The sequence below is a fragment of the Typopeltis vanoorti genome, chromosome 20, assembly GCF_054136105.1.
Source record: "Typopeltis vanoorti isolate ZY-2024b chromosome 20, IOZ_Tvanoo_1.0, whole genome shotgun sequence".
NCBI classification, from domain to species: Eukaryota; Metazoa; Arthropoda; class Arachnida; order Uropygi; family Thelyphonidae; genus Typopeltis; species Typopeltis vanoorti.
The window spans coordinates 73304076-73324351 of record NC_143568.1 but is presented as its reverse complement, the minus strand read 5'-3'; the positions used below and the strand labels follow the sequence as shown (position 1 = coordinate 73324351).

At 35.9% G+C, this 20276-nt stretch overlaps 1 protein-coding gene across 4 annotated transcripts in view; it reads left to right on the top strand.

Annotated features, from left to right (window-relative positions):
• Positions 1–20276, top strand: part of LOC150095560 (DNA-binding protein RFX2-like) — a 663123-nt gene that overhangs the window by 415051 nt on the left and 227796 nt on the right. For all 4 annotated transcript variants that reach the window (XM_090410808.1, XM_090410810.1, XM_090410811.1 and 1 more), the window contains one exon: positions 11926–12107. In XM_090410808.1, coding sequence (XP_090266934.1) covers positions 11926–12107 — 182 coding nt within the window. The remainder of the gene's footprint in view (positions 1–11925; positions 12108–20276) is intronic.

Sequence of the window (20276 nt, the reverse complement as noted above, 5' to 3'; positions counted from 1 at the left end):
TGATGATTTTTCTGAATTTTGCAAAGCCATTTGACACAATGCCGCATAGAACACTGTTATGCAAATTAGAACAAATGGGGATGGATATGACTGGTTAAGTGGATAAGAGAGTGGCTGCAGGACAGATATTAAAAAAAAAAAAAAAAAAAAAAAAGCAGTATATATAGAGGAGCAAAATTGAGGCAAAAACAGGTTTTTTGCCTCGATTTTAGTGGTGTGCCACAAGGTTCACTGGGACCAATGCTCTTTAATTTGTATATAAATGATATAGAAAATAACCTGAAAGGAAATATTCAATTGTTTGCTGATGATGTGAAATTAGGTAGAGTAATAGTTAATTAAAGCAATGTGAATGCTGGCAGTATGTTAATCGGTGTCAGTTTAATGTTAAGAAATGTAAAGTTATACACTTTGGGATAAATAGATTACAAGCCATTTATCACATTGATGGCACTGTACTCCAGGAAGTAGATGAGGCTAGAGATTTAGCAGTGGAGGTAGACAGAGTTAAAGTTTAGAGGACATATTGCTAAAGTAGTTCTTTTCTTTCATGCTTGCATGGTGATCAGAATGCATTATGGAAAATTATGCAGACAACTACCGTGTTTGAGCAAAATTTTAGTTTAATATAAACCAGTTATTCAATATAAACAAGGTCATCATCTGGAGCATACACATATATACAATGAAACAAGCTGCACTACAATTGACATAGTTTGCTCAAGTTACTGACCAACCGTTACAAGAATTATTGGCCTGACCTCTGGTGAAAAAAAAAAAAAAAAAACTTTACTACATCGAAGCTAGAGTCCTATTATTATCTATTAGGTTACAAAATTAAATTTGGTTGGAGAGTAACATGTTTATATATATATATATTAAAAAAAAACTGTGATTGTACATATAAATTTCAGCCAATTGGTATGGAATAGTTTCCAATAAAAGCTGAAAATTGCTTAAAGTCCTAAAGTATGCTAGATACTAAGTAGGCTGAATATGTACCATCCAAATTCTTGGAATTTTTATGCTATCATTATTATTGAGTTAGGGTAGTTAATCAGAATTTCACAGGCTTCTTTAAATTTTCTTTCATACTAGGTATTTGTATGATGTAAAGAGCAGGTACTTTTCCAATCAATTTGGTATAGGGTGTTGAGAGCATGATCTGAGAGGCCTGCTTCACCAAAATTGTTATATTTAATGTGTCTTTTGTGTTCTTTTTTTACGTATAGGGATTGTACATACAGTTTCACCAATATAAGGTAAGTTACAGGTGCAATAGTTGCAATAAACTCCAGGATGTGCCAATGGGAGGAGAGGATCCTTAGAGGAGTTGAATATATTTTTTAATTTTAAAGGTGGTTTAAAATTAAACCACCATTAAGTCTCCATTAAGATTATAATGGTGTAGGATTCTATTAATTTTTTCTGATAACCCTTTAATGTATGGAATGGCTATGGTTTTACCATAATCTATATTCTTTTCTGATGAAGTTTTATGAAGAACTTTTATGAAGTTTTATGAAGTTCTATGAAAATGCTATTAATAGCATTTTTGTTATAGCCATTATTTATAAATGTGTTGCTAATAATCTTTAATTCTTGTTTAAGAGCTTGTTGATTAGAGCAAATTGTTATAGCTCTGTTTTTAAGGGTATTAATGACTCCGAATTTTTGTGACAGTGGTGATATGAAGTAGCATGTATATGTTAGCCAGTATGTGTCAGTTTATGTTAAACCGTGAAGGATAGACCTGTGGAAGACGTGTGACCACTGTATCCAGAAACAGGAGCGAGTTCTGATTTTCAATTTGAATAGTAAATTGTATGGGTTCATGTTGTTTGTTCAGGTGGCTAAGGAATGTTTGTCGACCGTGTGGCCAGATAACGAAAATATCGTTGATGTATCTAATAAGTTTTAGAGAAAAGGAATCAAGAGCACTTTGCTCAAAAGCTTCCATATAAAAGTTAGCGATTGGGGGGGGATATTGGTGAGCCCATGGCCGTATCTTTTTTTTGTATGTAAAATTTATTTTGCCACACGAAGTAACCGGAACGTAGTATTATTATTATTATTTTATTTTATTTTTTTTTTTTGACACCTCCAGGGAGTCCAAAGACTCATCGAGGGAGAGTGTGCCAACAGCATCGAACAATTGGTTCCCTTCCAACTACTAACCGCGCTCAAACTTACTTAACTGAACCATTAGTAGCAGAGGCTCTACCAGTCGACCAACCTTTGCTGGCAAAGGTTGGTCGATTGGACAAAGAGGGCTGTAATATTGGGCGGAAATTTGTTCTGTAGGAGAAGAATTGTGTCACTGATTGCAACATTTGTGAAAAGGGCAGAAACGTCTAAAATGACTAATAAATCATCTTTGCTGAGTGTTATGTTTTTAATTTGTTTATAAAGTGTTGTGTGTTCTTTATATAGGAGGGGGAATGACTTACCAACTCCTTGAGTGGTGACGCTCATTTCTAGGCTAGGTGATAATTAGGGCTGTCTATTCCTTTAACTATCGGCTGAAGTGGAATGTTTTGTTTGTGTGCTTTGGGAACACCATATATTCTGGGAGAACGGGCGTAATGGGGTATAAGTTTTTTAACAGTGTCTGACCGCCAGGAAGTGATGGACTTAAGTAATTTCAGTCCATCACTTTAAATAATAAAAGAACATATTAACAAGTAGAGATAAGAAAGTTGTAATTCCTCTTTATAGGCCTTGATACGCCCACATCTGGATTACTGTGCTCAAGTCTGGTCCCCCCCCCGGGTTTCTTGGGAATGTGGACGCGGTGGAGAGGGTTCTGAGGCAAGTGGCCAAGATGGTGAGTGGCCTGCAGAATGAGCCCGATGAAGATAGATTGAAGGTGTGTGGATTGCAGAAGTTGGTTGATGGAGAAAAAGAGGGGATATGATAGAAACATTTAAGTTTGCTTAGAGAGTTTTATAGGATAAATGCAGGGAAAATGTTTCAGCACTTGGCTAGAGGGATCAGAACAAGGGGTCATCCCTGGAAGTTGAATAAAAGTGTGGTCAGTAGTGTTGTGAGGACTAGATTTTTTTCTTAGAGAGTGCTGAATGAGTGGAATGGGTTAACAGACAAAGCACTCACAGTCAGTTGTGAGCGCTTTGTCTGTTAATGGGTTCATGGAGAGGTATGATAGATTGTGTGGATAGATGGGTCTTCCACGATGAGTCTTCGGACTTCATGGAGGTGCCCATATAATAATAATTTTAGCAACATTCTGCTAATTTTCTCAGACAATCCTTTGTTCATATATATTAAACCACTGATGAATTAATACTCCTCTGTAGCTCCTCCTTCTTTCACTTTTACTTATCCAAGAGTATACGTATTAGATGCACATTCAGTCCGCTGCTTATCAAAAAATAGCAGTGTTAGAACTGCAGAAAATATAGAAAAATAAAAATATCTTGCATAAAAAAAGTATATTGGTCAGTAATCTTATTCTGCTTTTCTGTACTAGCTAATTAGAATCTTGGATTCTCAGAAAAAGAAATTGGAAAAATATAAAACAGCTTGAAACTATGATGTTGAAGAAGAATGCTTGGGATTTCTTGAGTAAAAAAAGAGAACTAATGAAAATATTATTAATCATTTACCAAAAATTAATGATTTACTCAGAGAAGTATGATTTCGTTTCATATTAATTATTACACTTCTCTAACTAAATCATTTCTCTGTCATCATTTTCATTCTCTAACAAAACTACCAGGACTATAACACTGACAATCTTAATTTCCTCCTCACCTTCTGCTTTTTTGTCTTGCATTCACACCCCATTTCTTTCTCTCATTTAATACCTTGCAACCCATCAAAATATCACTCTGCAGATCCATCCTCTAATTGTAGCAGTCCCGCCAAGGGCATGGATGTTCATGATTGTCCTACTAACCATTTACCATATGTACTGCTGCGACCTGTGTCTCAGCGTAGTATGACCTTTCATGTCTTTGTGCCATAAAAATGAAATAAAAAAAGAATCTGATTGAAAATCTCCTATTATAACTAATTGATATGTATATTGAAGATGAATAGATCAGATTATGTACATAACAAAACTGTGACTTTGAGACAGTGATTAATGGAACATTAGACAGGGATTTCCTATAATTCCTGGAATGGGATTTCCTATTCCAGATGAGGAGATGTGTTCAGTGCTCAAAGATCAAGAAGTGACAGGTATGAGGTGCATCCTGATATGTATGGATTGTTACCTGGTTAAAAACCAGGAATAACATTCTTACTTTTGACATACCCAAACTTCCAACATTGGCAAGATATCTAAACTGTCCTGTTAGGTTCTACATTTGTAATCCACTTATTTGCTTCAAATGAAATGTCAAAAATGTGGGCATGCCCAAATTGCTAGTCATGGCTCTGTTGTCTGTACCTGATGTGATAGTGAAGAGCATAATAAATCTTGCTCTTCAATGAAACTTAACTTAAATGTGTCAGTGGTGAAGAAGACAATTCAGCCTACTCCCATGTATACCAAAAGTGGAAGAATGTAAAAATGATAGAAAAGATAAAGACCAAACAGAATATTGCATATCAGGATGCACACAGGAATCTACTGACTACAACACCTCTCCTGAAATTCTCTTATTCTGAGAAGGTGGCAGTTAAGAACATATCAGAAGTGACACAGATCTGTGTGTCTAATCCTACAGTCTAATAATTTCACACCTGAACTTTATGATTGTGAGTGGTTTTCACTTTAGCGTATTAATCACTTGACCTATTATAACATCGTAAGTGAAGCAACTCCCAAAACAGTATCACTGAATGAGAACCCACTAGTCAAGAAAATTATGACAGAGACATCACTGAAAGAAAAACCACAAGACACTTCCTTAGAAAAAATGGATACATCTGTAACCGCCAAATATAAATTAAATTCAAGAACTAGCCCTGACATAACAGATGCTGTATTAAATATTTTTCTGGAGGAAGAAAGGGACACTGGCCATCTATACTTCCCAAAATCCATTGACAAACAGAAGCCAGAGGTAAGCCCTTAGCCTCTCAGAAATATAAGTCTACAAAGCCAAAAGAATAAGGAAATTCTTTCAGTGGAACTCTCATGGATTCTGCCAGAATATTAAGGATATCAATGTTCTTCTGTAGAAATATGAACCTATTTGTTTTTTCTGCAGGTGAACTACTTTAAACCCAAGTAAGTGGTAAATAGGTAAGTGATAGCCACTTACCTATCACCTGGGTTTTTTTATTGCAATATGTTCCAGTTATTTACCTCTGGGTTCTGAGTTAAATCACATTGACTTTGATAATTATTTTTAGTCGATCATCAAGAATATACACTGGCATCAAAACCTAAGGATGAACATCTTTCTACAAAACAAGATTACAGCTGTGAATTCAGAAAAATCAGCTTGTAGCAATTTGTATACTTGATGATTTTGAGTTGAAAGTGGGTACACATTCAAATTTTTGAATCGTTCACAAAGGAGTCACGTGGTAGCACTCAACAGGATAAAAGGCTTCACTAAGTGAACTGCATTTGAAGGAAACTCTTTTTATGAAGGAATAAAGTTACAAATTGGGATGTCTTATAATGTGTCGAAGACCATCTAGATGATTTCATACAAAAAAAGAATTATTTGAAAGCTTGAAGAAGGCTGCAGAATTACTGATATTGCTAGAGAGTTTGGAATCTCACATAGTGTTGTATCCAGACTCTGGGCAGCATTTGCTAAGAGGTTATCCTTGCTCTATCATAAAACATGAAGATAGATTTTTGGTTATAACAGCAAAATGTAATCAACACACCACAGCAGGTCAGCTCCATTCATGCACAGGCACAAAGATATCTCTACAAACTGTGGCAAGACATCTGCGACAAGTAGGCCTACATGCCCGAAGGGCTGTAGTCTGTTTATCTACTATTCGCCATAGAGCATTTTTTTCAGTGTTGTTGTATCCATAAAAATTGGACAAGACACCAATGGGCTAATATACTCTTTACAGATGAGAGTCATTTTAGTCTTTCTTCTGATTCTAGATGACACTTGATCTGGCATGAAAGTGGTACTGCTTGCCATCGTGAGAATGTTCTTGGAAGGAATAAATACATCAGTGCCGGGATCATGGTGTAGGGAGGCATTATGCTTGATGGACACACCAAACTACAAGTGCTGGAAAAAGAGACTGTGACTGGTGAACAATATTGCAGCAAAGTTCTTCACTGTCATGTTTGATTGTTCCATGGTGCTGGATGAAGTATTCATTTTTATGGATGACAGTGCCCCACCACATCATACACGAGCAGTAGAGATACTTCTGGAGACCAAGGATATTAATCAGATAGAGTGGTCAGCACACTCCCGAGATCTCAACTCCATGGAATACATTTCGGACACGATAGGGTGGCATATTGCTGCCCGAATTTCCCCTCTAAAAAACAAACAAGGCCTTATCCTCCCTCTGAAGGAGGAGTAGGCCAGCTTGCCTCAAGAACTCCTGAATCACTTGGTGCTAAGAATGATATGACATTGTGAGAGCTGTATCACAATGCATACAGAAATGTCTCTGCATAGTTTTCTGTAACCAGTGTACATTAATATCTTAACTACATCCTTAGGAAATTTGTAACTTTTGCCAAAAATGTATTCCATTTTAATTTGTACGAAATTTATAACACATTTTTTGTGTAATATAATTTATTAGTATGCTGGCAATGAATTTATGTCCATATTTGGCTGTAGTCATGAACATTTTTACAAATGTAAAAATTTGACACTGCTTGCATTCTGATAACATTACCAGAAGTACAGTCATTATTAGAAATAATTTTTGCTTGAATGACTCCACCTGATGGATTCACAACTTACTTACATATATAATACAATATGTGTTGCATGTAACTCTATTCCATTTCTACTCTACTATTCCATGTTTATGAAAAAGACAAGGTGTACATATGCATTGCTAGTCAATAGTAGTCATAACGTTAACACTATCACACAGTAACTTGTCTTTCCCCATTTGCCTATTAGCAAAGCACATTGTTGGTTATGTGAATATATTTATATTTTCTTAAAATAATTTTTAAAAATTTTATATCATGGACAAAACCAAAAAGAAGAACTCATGTCACTATCATGAAGGATGTGAGCAAAAAAAAAAATTTTTTTTTTTATAAAAGTCAAACGTTGCTGTTTAATTTGTAATGTTAGTGTTGCATTACCAAAGAAAGGAAATCTGGAATGACACTTTAAAACAGTATGTGGCAACTATGAAAAGGAAGAAGTTAGAAAAAACCAAATTTATATTAAAATTTTTAAATGTAACTGTTTAAATTTTAAAGGGTTATTTGATTTCTTAAACTCCTTAACAGTCTCTCTCATTATCATTCTTCTTTAGGAATGCATAAGTAAATAATTAAAAATTTTAAGTGCCTCTGATGATGTAAGTCCTAAAACTTACAAAACTGGATGAGTTTTTTATTTATTTAATTAAACCAGTTATTTGATTAGAAACATGTGGTCTCAACACCAAACATTAACTGAAAAATCAATAATATTTTAAGTAAACAAAGTCAATTGCAAATGGATATGTATAGGAGAAGTAGATCTTGTGTAAAAATTAGTGCATAACACTGAATATTGGAAATGAATGTTTTTTTAGGATTTGTACTATATCCCTACTAAGCCTCTGTAGCTCAGTCGGTATAGACGAAGCTGTTTGGTTGGAAGGACCTGGGTTCTATTCCTGTCAGTGACTTGAGGACCCTATATCTGGTCTCTTTCAACAAAAGGTGAGTTAACTGGTCTCATTTGGGGGTGGGGTGGGTGTTCATCCAGAAACTCGGGTTTTTCATCCCTAGGAACGGGCAAACCGGCCTCATGAACACACGTATCAACAGACATAGGACACACCTGGAGACATAGAACTTAGCTACTTTATCCTCGAGTTACGGTTGCGAAGTTCAAGAATTCTTGGAAAGTTTGTGGGCACTTAAGTGCCTGTTAGGACCACTGATAGGATAGGACAGGACTATATTCTTATATCCTCACAGAAACCGTATTCTCCTATGATCTCTCTGTACAAGATTGACCTAGTTACTGGAATGTTTTTTCTCCACCATGCAAAATTTAATGCTAAAGAAATAAACTGTGCACTGGCAGTGAAGCAGTGATATATATAATAGATTATATTATCCTAGCAGCAACAACTGCAGTTTCAGAAACATCATCTTAATTTCCACTTTATTCAATGCTGTCATTGAATTCTAAGTGTCAATCAAATAAAACCATGTAAAAGCCATGGGACATGATGTTTATTTTGGAGATAATTACTACATCTAGTCCCATGGCTTTTACATATGCTTAGGCCAAAGCATGTTATGTTAGCCATCAGAATCAAAAATATTCATGGATCTAATTTATATCATCTATCAATTATGAACCAGTGCAAAAGTTGTAAGGAACAAAATTCAGAAAAAGGAAGGGTGGATATGGAACACACTGTTCATCTACCTGGTAACATAATAAATCTTTAGGTGCTGAACCCAAAGCGATTGCAGACACTTTAGGAGAAAACTTTGCTAGAATACTAACAATAACTTCATATCCTCCTGAATTTTTGACATTGAAAGAACAGTTGAAAGTCAATTTTTCCATAGAGGAACTAAAACCATATATTCAACCATTTTGTTAAGGAGAAACTAAAATGAGCACTTTTTATTCTCTCTAATCCAGTGCAGTAGGGCCTGATGGCATCCATTATGAGATGAAAAAACATCTTCCCATCATCTTCTGTGGATCTCCTTCTCTTACTATACAACAGAATACTTACTAATAAGGGGATTTCCAAATTCATGATATAAATCAGTCGACATGCATTACGAAAACCAGGTAAAGATCCAGTACAAGCAAACAATTACTGACAAAGTTCTCATACCAGATGTCTTTGTAAGATATTGGAGAATGATAAATGCCAGATTTCTCTTGTGCTTAGAAAGTAATGATCTTCTGTCCAGCACACATTATGGTTTTCATAGACACCATCAGACATGGGATAATTTTTCTTATTTAAAAACATGTATAAGAGATTTCCTGAAATGTGAACATCTGGTTTCATGATTTATGTCGAAGTTTCTGGAACAAAAAACTATGTAGAAACAGAAATGCAAATAAATAATTTCATCTCATCTTCCTTTTACCCTCTTTTACCTTGCAGTGTCGAGGGTTTGTTAATCATCGGACCTCAGACTGTTCACAGGATAAGGTGGTCAGCCCTATGGCTCGATGTATCCTATGTCCGTGGTGTTGAGTTCTGGAGGCCAGTTTGCCTGCTTTGTGGGATGAAAAACCCCAGGATAAACTGGGGGGAAAAACCCTACTGTCCACACCCAAGACCAGTTAACTTGGCTATGGCTGAGGAAGATCCTTCAGCTCCTCGCGTCTCCGATGGGAATTGAACCTAGGACACTCCTTCCCCAGGCATATGGTTGCAAAGCACACAGCCACTAGGCTAACCATGCAGACTTATATAATTTCTAAAATTAATTATTTACAAGCTAATGTTTCACTAGCTCAAGCTAGAATTATCAGAGGCACTTTAACAATACACGGTTAATGAAAACAAGGAATGAAATGTTCCTTGCGAACAAAGACAGTCATGCATGGAGGGATAACAGTGTTGTCTCTCCAAGGTGGATAGGGTGGTGCACCAAAATCTATGCAGCATCAAGCGAGCAGTTCTGTTGCAGTTGACACTGGATTTGTTGAGCTTCCTGACTGTCTGAAATACTCCCACTGAAACAACACAGAATCAGAACTGTATATAAACTACTAAATAAAGTTTCCACCTTCCTGAGACAAATCAGAGACCTTCAGGATCATCTCTCACCTTCTCAGGTGTCTAGAGGTGTCCCCTGCTGTGGAATCCAATATTTTGGACAGATAGGATGGACTACATTGGTCAGGGTAAAAAAAAATTAACATAAAAATATATCCATTATGCCCCCCCCCCCCAAAAAAAAAAAAAAAAAAAAACTAGCACAACATTTCATGAAATGGAAGAAAGCCAAGATACTTCACAAATCTTGGTTCAAATTGGAGAAACTGTTCCTAGAAGAGCACAAATTCCATAGAACCTGGTTAACTGCACCAGAACTGTAGTGTAATTCTGCATGATGTAAGTTGGACATTCATGCTATAGATTTTGGTGCATCATCCTATCTGTCAGTCAGAATTAATAATGGAAATTACCACAAAGGGTGCCATTGTCATCCTCCATGCACATGACTGTCCTTGTTCACAAGGTCTTTTCACTGACTGTGTATTGTCAAAGTGCCTCTGGTAATTCTAGCTTAGCTAGTGAAACATTGGCTTGTAAATAATTAATTTCAGAAATTAGATTATTTATTTGCATTCCACTTTCTACCAATTTTTTTTTCAGGAAATTTGAACATGGAAATACAATTTCTTTAGTGAAATTCTGGTTTCAGTTTTCTTTGACATAGAAAAAGCTTATTACACAGCCTGAAGATATGGTAGATTAAAAGACCTCTATAATCTAGGTCTCAGAAATACATCTTGTTTTTTATTTAAAACTTTTTCTCTCTAGCTGAATCTTCCAAGTTCTAGTGGGAAGCACACTATCCCAGGCATATCACCAAGAAGAGGGTGTTCCTTGAGGCCCTGTCTTAAGTGTTATACTCTTTCCATCAAAGTAAATCTAATCACTAAACAATTTCCTCCTGCCATAGGCAATGCTTTATGTTGATGACTGTACAATATTCTATCATTCTTGTAACATAAGGTTGAAAGACCACTGCAGCAAGCAATTGATCACGTTTGTTCATGGGATCTTAGTAATAGGTTTGCAAGGTTCAGGTCATTTTTGAATCAAAGCTTACATTCCTTGCACACATTCATCAACTAAGTGAAGCAAGAGAGCAGTAACAATCCTCTACAGAATGGAGTGCAGATTGATGTTTCATCTCTAGAATTTATTATGCACTTGTTTACTCAAAGCTTGGTTATAGGTTCTCAAGTCTACATTTCTGCAGAGAGAACCCTATGATGACTGGATCCTGTCCATCATCAGGGTCTACAAATAGTTTCTGGCACATTTCATACATCCTCATTCAAAGTCTTTATGTCAAAGCAAATGAACCTGCTCTCTTGCTTTGAGAAACAGTTTAGTGTCAATAAGCAAATCCTAAAATAAAGTTATTGCCTAGACATCCTACTGGACTATTATTTTCCCTACATTGAGAAGTTCATTATTACACACATTGCAGTCAGTGCTATTCATCCATTTTTTATGTCGGAATGAATGTTGACAATACTCTATTATTCTTGATTTCTTACCTGTCTATACTGATTGTTTGAGATCTGAGACTTCTGTTGGTTGTGCTGCTGTTTTTCTTAACCATCTCTGGTCATATTCTATTTGAATACAGTAACTATACTGCTTAGCCTGCATCCTGTTCAGCTTGCCCTTGTACACATAAAAGAAAACCAGTACCAAAAATGTGTGATTTATATAGATTCCATGAGTTCTTCCAAGCCCTCTCCTCTCCTATCTACATTCCACACCTAGTGCTTTAGGATGTTCTACAACTATTGTTTCAAAGAATGATTTCAATTTTGATGTTTCATTATACTGGATATCTTAGCCACATTGGAATTGAGGGAAAAGAAACTGAAGATGCAGCATGTAGATTAGCTCAAATTTTTCCACACACACACTGTTTGTCAATCCCCTATACAGACAGCTAATTAATCATCCTAGACATTCTTATCTTTTGAGGGCATATGTGGGAAGTGTGAACATTGTAACACTCGTTTGTTTGTTATGAACTTTTAATGAATTAACTAATGCTCTGCAGACTCCAGTGATTTCATGTGCACATTTTAATTTTAGGTTCAATGGCTTATTGATAATTATGAAACAGCAGAGGGTGTCAGTTTGCCTAGGAGTACACTTTATAATCATTATCGTAGACATTGTACAGAGCATAAATTAGAACCTGTAAATGCTGCTTCATTTGGCAAGCTCATTCGGTCAGTGTTTCTTGGTCTCAGAACTAGGCGATTAGGCACGAGGTAAGGCTTTTAATCATTCTCTTTGAATATTATTGAAATGCTGTCAGAAATAATTATTAAATATGCAATTAAATAATTATTTTTCTGAAAATAATTGAATTTAATGAAATAAATACAGCACATATAAATAATTAAACAACAAAACATCATTCTAAATTTCATCTCAGTGAGTGAGAAGAAATATAGGAATGATTAAAGCTGTTGTTTAATTATTTATATGTTCTGTATTTATTCCATTAAACCCAATAATGAGTTCAAACTGGTTCATAAGTTTAAATAGTCAACTATTTTCAGAATCTATATCTCCAGATAATTGTTTATTTATATTGCTGATTTACTTTTTTTTAACATGCAAAATCTTATGGGGTGGGGGGTGGGCAGAATTCACATTACTGAATCATAATAATAGAACAAAATGGGTATTGTAATTTTTTTTCAACCTAGTATTTTCTCTTTTTTATATATATACATTTTCTCTTACATTGATGTCATCTCCTTATGTTAGTAGAATTATTATAAAATATTATACAAAATTAATAAACTTATGTGAATATAAAAAAAACCTGAATAAATTTTTTTTACTGTGTTAGAAGAGAGTCAGCATTGTAATAAATAGCCTTATATTCATTAGCAGCAGAGTGTTTGTGCAAAAAGTACCTGATGCTGGATCATGCCTTATTTCATGCAGTATCTTCTTCTTCATCCATAGTCTATTTAGATTATTGAGGCACTATAAAGATGACAGTCCTAACATACTCTCTCTCTCCAGGTATTTCTGTCTTGGGATCTCCTTAACAAGGTTGAGAACGAAGAATTAGTCCATTTTCTAATATTATCTATCCAGGTGTTTCTTGGCTGCCCACAATGTTTTTTACCAGAATTCAAGCCCTCTAGTGCTATTTTAGGTGAACTATCTAATCTAGATAGGTCGTCCAGCCACTAGAGCTGTTTATGACATATTTCAGTAACGATATTTTCTTGTGTTCTGGCAATAAAGCAAATTTGCTTTCTAACCTCATCATTTGTTATACGTGCAGTGTATGGTATCTTTAAAAGTTTTCTGTAACTTTTAAATAAATACGCTTCACCTCAAAGACCAATAGTCTTTTCTCATCTTCCTCCTTTAGCAATGTTCCTTTAGCAATGCTCAACTCCACATTCCATGCTACAGCTTTGGGCTGTAGCATGGAATGAGGAATTGAGCAGTAAGGAAATAAATGCTAACTGGGAACTGACAAAGAAATACATAATAGCATCAATGTATGAATGTATTCCAAAGGCCAAAAGACTGAATAGGATAGGTGTAAAATGGATGAATGATGGACTTAAGCATGAAATCTGGAAAAAGAAAAAGAAGAAGATAGTTTGGAAGCAGTACAAGATGAATAATGGTAATAATCAGTTACATGAAGAGTATAAAGAACAAGCCAGGAGAGTGACTCAGTTAGTAAGGAAAACTAAAGTGCAGAATGAACAGAAATCTGCAAATCAGACAAAGAAAAACTCTAGAGAGCTTTAGATATGTAGCAACTAGAAGGAAGAACGATTATGGTAAGATGATGTTAATGGATGAGAATGGTAACTGCTGCAGAATACATTGTTGAAGTATTCAATGATCAATTTAGATGTTTCATCCTCATCAATGTGAAATGATGAGGATGAAACACCTAAATAGGATGAGATATAGAGAAGATGAGACATAGGAGAGGGTGTCTTAATTGTGATAAGATTTGATGATATATTACCATGTGTCTCAAGGCAATGTTCCAGGTAATTGGCAGTATCATTGGCATGACTGTTTATTAATGAGTCCTACAATAGCATGGGTTTCAAGGGAATAGAAAGAAGATAAAATTGTTCCACTACATAAAGGTGGTGATAAGGCTGTGGCTACAAATTATAGACCAATCTGTATATCTGGACTTGTGGTGAAGAAGAGAGATTTGTGAGAAGCAGGATATAGAAATGGAGACCATGCTTTACTAACTTATGTACAATAACAAGGTGACAGATACCTTGGACAGGGGAGATGCATGTACAGTAGTGTACTTGGATTTTGCAAAAGCTTTTGATAGACTGCCACACGACAAGCTGTTAAATAAATTGAAGCAGATGGGATTAGATAACAGACTTCTGAGTTGGATCTGTGACTGTCTATCAGAAGGTTGTATATGGTTGGGGGGGGGGGGAGTATCCCAAAAGAGGGAAGTCACTAGTGATGTGCCACAGGCATCAGTTTTGGGACCATTGTTGTTCCATTTGTATATTAATGATATTGGGATAGGTTTAACTAGTGATATGCAGATGATGCAAAATTGAGTAGAGCAATGCAGAGTCAAGCAGATCTTATGGCCTTGCACTAGGACATGAATAGATTGCATGAATGGGTGGGTAGGTGGAACTGTCAGTTCAATGTTGCAAAGTGTAATGTTTTGAATTTGGCAAGATGATGGGATGCAAAGTATACACTTTGTGGGGAAACTTTAAAGGAGGTAGAGGAAATGAGAGATCTAGGAGTAGTGGTTGACAAGGACCTGAAATTCAGGGGGGTCACATTGCACAAGTTATGAAGACGTCCCATTAGATAATGGCAATAATGCAGAGGACCCTGATATGCAGAAATAAAGAGGTTATGATGCCATTGTATAAGGCCTTGGTCAGGCTTTATATGAATTATTGTGCACAGATTTGGTTGCTGGATTTTTATCATGATGAAGATATGGTGGAAAGGGTCCAGAGAAGATTCATAAAGCTGTTCAGTGGTCTTTGGAATGTGGAGTATGAGGACAGATTGAAAGAATGTAAATTGCAAAGCCTCATGAGTAGGAGGAGGGGGTGATATGATTGATACACATAAGCTAGTGAGGGATTGTTATCACGTTGATATAGAAGCAATTTTTTTCATAGAATGGCAAACGGGATTAGAACAAGAGACTATCTTTGGAAAATGTAGAACAAGAGACTATCTTTGGAGAATAGTTGTGAATGTAGACACATTGAATCAGTGTAAGACGCAGTTGGATGAGCATTGTGTGCAATACGAGGGTGGTCTGAAACGTTCTCGGTCTTGACCATACATGGCAAGAATTTTTTTTTTTTTCGAAGTTGGTACATCTGTCATAAGCATCCATGTGAAATTGCAAGTCATTCTATCAAGTAGTTTGTTTTATACAGGTGTCAGAACCCAAAGTGTTGTCTGTATCCCTTGAAATCATTAAAATTGAGTATCATGCGGTTAAAAAATTCTTTGTAAAACAAGGTTTAACGCCAAAAGAAATTCATTCGAAGGTCATAAAAGTTTATGGGCACTCTTCACCTTTGTTTTCGACAATTAAGAAACAGGCTGCCGAGTTTAAACGTGACTGTACCAGCCTTGAAGATGATCCACGTGCAGGATGTCCAAAAAGTGTAACACCACCACAAATCATTGATCAAGTGCACGATATGGTATTGGATGACCAGCAAGTCAAAGTGAGTGAAATTACTGAGACTATAGGCATTTCAAAAGAACGTGTAGGATATATTTTTCATGAAGAATTGCAAATGAAAAAGCTTTGCTCAAGATGGGTGCTGCACTTCCTCACAGCAAATCAAAAATGCACTTGCATGAAAATCTCTGAACAGTGCTTGAAGCATTTTAACAAGAATAAAACTGATTTTGTGCATCAATTTATTACTATGGATGAGACTTGGATTTGCCATTACACACCAGAATCCAAACAGCAGTGAAAACAGTAGACAGAAGCCAGTTGTTCAGCGCCAAAGAAGATAAAGTTGGTTCCATCAGCAGGAAAGATCATGGCATCAGTGTTTTGGGATGCTAAAAGCATTTTGTTTATTAATTATCTTGAAAAGGGTAATACTAAAATATAAGCCAATTGGAAAGAGAAGGCAGGGCAGACCTCAAAAAAGGATATTGGATGAATAATGAGACCAATATGATCTATACCCGTAATTAGTGTTATGAAGATGAGGGTAAAACAATAACCGGGGAATATTATTCCGATCTTTTAACCAGATTAGACAAAAAAATTCGTGAGAGAAGATCCGGTTTGCAGAAGAATAAAAAATCATCTTTCATCAGGACAATGCACCCGCCTACAAAGGTGTTTTGGCAATGGGAAAATTAAGGGATCTACACTATGAATTGTTGGAACATCCACCCTATTCCCCAGATTTGGGGCTCCCTCTGACTTCTATCTCTTCCCAAAATTAAAACTCTTCTTCGCTGGTCAGCATTTTTCTTCAAATCAAGAGATGATTGCAGCTGTAGAGGAGTATTTTGCTGATCTTACTGAGAACCACTACAGGGATGGGATAATGGCGTCGGAGCATTGCTGGAATAAATGTATTTATTCCAGCAATGCTGCGACGCTCCATTGTATTTATTTTTTGGGAAACAATCAGAGGCTAGTTCTAAAAGTTGCTCTTCTATTGGCGACAGACCCTTTGGCATAGATTTGTTGATATTGAAAGAGTATCTTATCCATTCAATATTAATGTCCAATTCAGGGAAATACTTTTCTAGATTCATTTGTAAGCTTTGCAATTTTCACATCATCATCAATTTATTCATTTGAACTTGCAAGCGATTCATGAAGAGGATAGAAACTTATCAAATTCTCCATTACCAATTCGTTTTTGCCATAACTTCATCTTTGCTAATGTGGCGTTCACTTTATCTTGGACATGAAATATAGAAATTTTCTTGCCTTGTAAAGACAAATTAAGATTACTTAATACAGTAAATATATCTGCCAGGTATGCTAATTGACTGAGCCATTTCCAATTATGTAAATGTTTTTTCAATTCAAAATTTTCTTCAAGAAAAACTTGTAATTTATTCCAAAGTTCAAATAAACGAGTAAGACTTTTCCACGAGAAAGCCAATGAATATTGGTATGGAAAAGAAGTGTATGATTACTTCCCATTTCTTCACAAAGCTGAGAGGAAAGTCTGGCATTTAAAGGACGGCCTTTAATATAATTTATGATTTTTACAGCTTCATCCAGACTTTTCTTAGGTCTGTAGATATCGTATTTGTAGCCAAAGTCTCCCTATGTATGCGGCAGTGTGTCGACTTGGCATCTGGTGCAACAGCTTGAATCCTTGAAAGAAGCCCTTTTTTAGATCCGACCATCATGGATTTTGCTCCATCCCTGCTTATTTCAACAACTTTTCCATTCAAGCTTGTTTTGATGCATAAATGTATTTATATTGTTGAATATTTCTTCTCCTGTTGTATGTTCTGGCAAGGGTTGGCAAAATAAAAGGTCGTCATAAAGTTTTTGATTTTTTTTATGCCTAACAAACACTAGCAGATTTGCAAAATTTTATGCAAATCTTCTAGTGTTCATTAGGTACGTTAGGCCATCCTCTAAATTTGTCATGTCTGTGGATTTATCGCCTGCATCGCATAATAATGACTCTTACATATATCAGATAACATTTTTATATTTTCAGCCATTTCAGTGATTCTTCAATGAATAGTACTATTTGAAAGACAAATTGGATCAAGAGCTTTTTGCATTATCTTTGATCATAATTTCTGCTGTTATTTTTGCTGCAGACTTGACCAGAATTTCACCAATTATTTCCGATGCATCACTTTTTGCAATTAATAGTGATACATGATATGAAGCTTCTAAAGCTTTCATATTTTCACCTCCTGACATGATCGACATCATTTTTTGAGATTATTCTAAATTTTTTTTAGTTTATTTTGGAAAAAATTCTACAGGTTTGTCCTTGTTTTCATTATGTTTCAATTGAAAATGGAGATTTAAATTAGGGTTTGTCATCTGACATCTGTACAGAAGCAACTAGGAAGAAGATGAAAAAACTTCGTAAGTATGATATGAATTGTTTCATACTTTCATTGTTTAAAGTTTTACCATTAGTGACACATAATGGAATAGTTTCCTCTTCATATCCCATCCATGAAAATCCACATTTCATGTAATTCATATCATACTTACAAAGTTTTTCATCTTCTTCCTCAGATGACAAACCCTTATCAATTTCATTTGATCCAGATACAATATCAACATTTTCTTGTTGCTTACAGCTACTTGTATCTGCTGTATTACTCTTTTGTGTGTTTTATAAATCCAGTCTTTAACCAGTGATCCATGCTTAAGAATTTGAAATCTAAAAAAAAATTATAATTTTTATTTTTACTGAAATAAGAGCCAACAGGCTTCACTTTGGCGAAGTAAATTATTCAAAATTAAGTGGATATTGAATACCATATTATTTCTTAGTCGAATAAGAAACTCAAAGATAGGAAATCTAATCTAGGTTTCATCCGAATATAGAAAACTATATGAAGATCATCGAGTCCAAGCGTAAGCCAACACCTGGTAGTGCAATGCTAGGGCGACTCGTAGGTGGGGTCAGCTCCGATCACTGTTCTTAGTATTTTCCCATAATGCAAAACACAGCTCCTAGGAGATGTATTACTGTTCTACATTATGAGAGAAGGTCACTACTCAGAGCTAAGAAATAATGTGGTATTCAATAGCCACTTAATTTTGAATAATTTACTTCGCCGAAGTGAAGCCTGTTGGCTCTTATTTCAGTAAGTATTTGTGCACCTTTTTTGGCAACCCGTACAGTAAAGATATAAGTTCTGACTATTGTAACCTTAGTATTATATCTAGGTCTACCTACTCACTGATGAGACCTCAAAAAAGGTCGAAACCGATCTGGGTAGTGACCTTCTCTCATAATGTAGAACAGTAATACATCTCCTAGGAGCTGTATTTTGCATTATGGGAAAATTATGGGAAAATACTAAAAACAGTGATCGGAGTTTACTCCACCTTTACTACAAGTCGCCCTAGCATTGCACTACCAGGTGTTGGCTTATGCTTGGACTCGCCAATCGTTCAGTGATACCATACTGAGATTGAAGCACAGGGAATCAAGTGCTACCTGCAGTGGATGACCCACCACACTCACTGAGCATGACCATAGGGTGCTATGAAGGGTAATATGTAAAAACTGCCATTTGTTGGTAGACACATTAAATGCAGAGTTCTGGACATTGACTAGAACAAGAATTTGCACAAAAACATTCAGAACCAAGGCTCACAACATGGGTTTCCATGGTTGGACCACAATATACAAGCCCCACATTACCCGAACCGACATGCAGCATCATCATCAGTGGTGCAAAGAGCATGCACATTGGGACTTAGGTGCTCAGAAAGCTGTATTATGGAGCGAAAAATCATGTTACACCTTAAAGATGGGCAGGTGGACTTCTCTTACCAGAGTACATCACCACAACTATGATATTTAGAGGTGTGATGGTATTGTCCTGTGTTTCCTGGTTTAGTCTCAGACCACTGTTTGTGGTGCCATGAACACTGAACTCCAAGAAGTATCTGAACATTCTGGACAATACATTGCTTCCTACTTTGTTGTGTTTCTGTGGACCATTGTCTCTTTCAGCAAGACAAGGCACCATGTCATAACGCTGCTGCTGTAACTGTATCATTTGTGGACATGAACATCACCACACTTGATTGGCCTCCACAGAGCAATGATCTCAACCCTATTGAGCATCTGTGGGATGAACTGGAGAATCTGGTTGGGTCAAGGGACATCTGTCCCACAATGTGCAAGTGGGGCATATATTATTGTATATCTTTATAACTATTATTCTGCAAATACTGAATTGAGCCTATTTATGTTTTAGAGGAGTTCCAGATATATTAGTCAATAATCTGCTGATACTAGCTAGCTTGGAGGGAGTCTAAGTATTGATTCAGAGGTGACTCTGATAAGGCTATGATTTCTAGAGGAATTGGGTGAAATTCCCCATTTATGCAGCCTAGCAAATAATTCATTTAATTTGCCCCTTATATGTCAGTCTCAGTGGCTTGTCACCACAGTCGAGTAACTTTATTTCTTAGAAATCTAAATGCTCTGATGGGATGAATTAAAGATGCCAAGAAATTATAATCTTGGTTTCATCCTTTATCCAAGTGTAAGCAAACAAAGTTTGCACATGAAGTCACTTCGCGACTGGGCTACTTGTATATAGAGGCTAATGACTTCACATCAATTACCCTAGTATCCCATAATGTAACACATATATCCTTATAGACATGTATAATGCTATGCATTATGGGAAGGACCACTACCCAGACCAGTTTCAAC